We start from the raw sequence: 1508 nt of genomic DNA, 5'->3' as shown, positions 1-1508 counted from the left end.
GGGGGACCGGCGCGTAGCCGGGACCATGGAGGGGCAGAGCGGCCGCTGCAAGATCGTGGTGGTGGGAGACGCAGAGTGCGGCAAGACGGCGCTGCTGCAGGTGTTCGCCAAGGACGCCTATCCCGGGGTGAGGGACCTGCGTCTTGGGAGGGGGGCGCTAAGGCTGCTGCGGGATGGGTGACAGGGGCCCTGGGGACAGATGGGAATGGGTACTCGGGTAACCAGGGACAAGATACAGGGGCTCGGAGGACGGGGGGAGGCCTTGAGGGCTCGGGAAGGACTGCAGAGGATTGGGGTGAGAGGAATTAGGGAGCAGGGTGAGATGGATGGGGTTTCGGAGAACCAGAGCATCCGGGAGGGAGGGCGAGGGGAATGTCGGAGGTCCTGGGCAATGGAGAAGGGAAGAACTAGGGGTGAAGGGACCAGGAGGAGGTCTGGGAGCCTAGCAAAGATTCTACGGGGGGCAGGAGCTCCCGGGATCTCCCCTTTGCCCAATCCCAGACCAACTTGTGTCCAGGGGCTGGGCTGGACGGGGTGTGGGAGTGAGGAGGGCATTTATCTGGGGTGAGGACTTGGAGAGAGGATCTCATCTGGATCCATCCGTGTCTGCAGAGTTATGTCCCCACCGTGTTTGAGAACTACACCGCGAGCTTTGAGATCGACAAGCGCCGCATTGAGCTCAACATGTGGGACACTTCAGGTAGCCAAGTCCCTGGGGGTCACCCTGACTTCCAAGGCGGCCCACTCTGTCCCCTCCTTTGGCTAGACCCTTAGGTTCCAGGTCAGCCCAGCCCATCCATCCAATTCCAACAGGAAGGAAAAATCAATTTTCCTCTTAAAGCCAGGGAAACTGAGGCAGAACTTGCAGAGCCTGACAGAAACCATGTCCTAAAGGAGAAAGCCTAGCATCTGAGCCCTTCAGCTGGGTTCTGCCTACCTGGGAAAGTTGGGAAGGAATGGCTTTTAATTTGGAACATGTTTCTTCGGAGATAAGACTGTTTAGAAAAGACATTCAGAGGCCGGGTGCGGTGGCTCACACCTATAATCCTAGTACTTTGGGAGGCCCGGGTGGGCAGATTACCTGACGTCAGGAGTTCGAGACGAGCCTGGTCAACATGGTTGAAACCCCGTCTCTACTAAAAATACAAACATTAGTTGGGCATGTGGCATGTGCCTGTAATCTCAGCTGCCGGGAGGCTGAGCAAGAGAATCGCTGGAACCTGGGAGGGGGAGGCTGCAGTGAACCAAGATCATGCCACTGCATTCCAACGGGAGCGAAAGAGCAAGACTCCATCTCAAAAAATAAAAAAAGAGAAAAGACATTTAGAATGTCTTGAGTGAGGAGTGGTCAGGGGGCTGTTTCTCTCCATTGAACTAGAGAAATCTGAGGTCAAGTCCCAGGAGAATGGGAGAGTGCTTTCCTGCCACTGCTGTTTTCCTGCTCCCAACATAAGGAGGGTTTTTTTTTTTTTTTTTGAGACGGAGTCTCGCTCTGTCACCCAGGCTGG

The 1508-nt window shown here is 55.8% G+C and overlaps 1 protein-coding gene across 1 annotated transcript in view; it reads left to right on the top strand.

Moving 5' to 3' along the window:
* The first annotated feature begins 6 nt into the window (after nt 1-6).
* Nucleotides 7-1508, top strand: part of RND2 (Rho family GTPase 2) — a 4992-nt gene continuing 3490 nt past the window's right edge. Inside the window, exons 1-2 of the mRNA XM_011929662.1 lie at nt 7-127; nt 613-700. Coding sequence (XP_011785052.1) covers nt 26-127; nt 613-700 — 190 coding nt within the window. The 5' untranslated portion in view covers nt 7-25. The remainder of the gene's footprint in view (nt 128-612; nt 701-1508) is intronic.

This window comes from Colobus angolensis, unplaced genomic scaffold (assembly GCF_000951035.1).
Source record: "Colobus angolensis palliatus isolate OR3802 unplaced genomic scaffold, Cang.pa_1.0 Scaffold83, whole genome shotgun sequence".
NCBI lineage: Eukaryota > Metazoa > Chordata > Mammalia > Primates > Cercopithecidae > Colobus > Colobus angolensis.
Note: the sequence above shows the minus strand (reverse complement) of the source record. Positions and strands in the feature narration are given on the sequence as shown.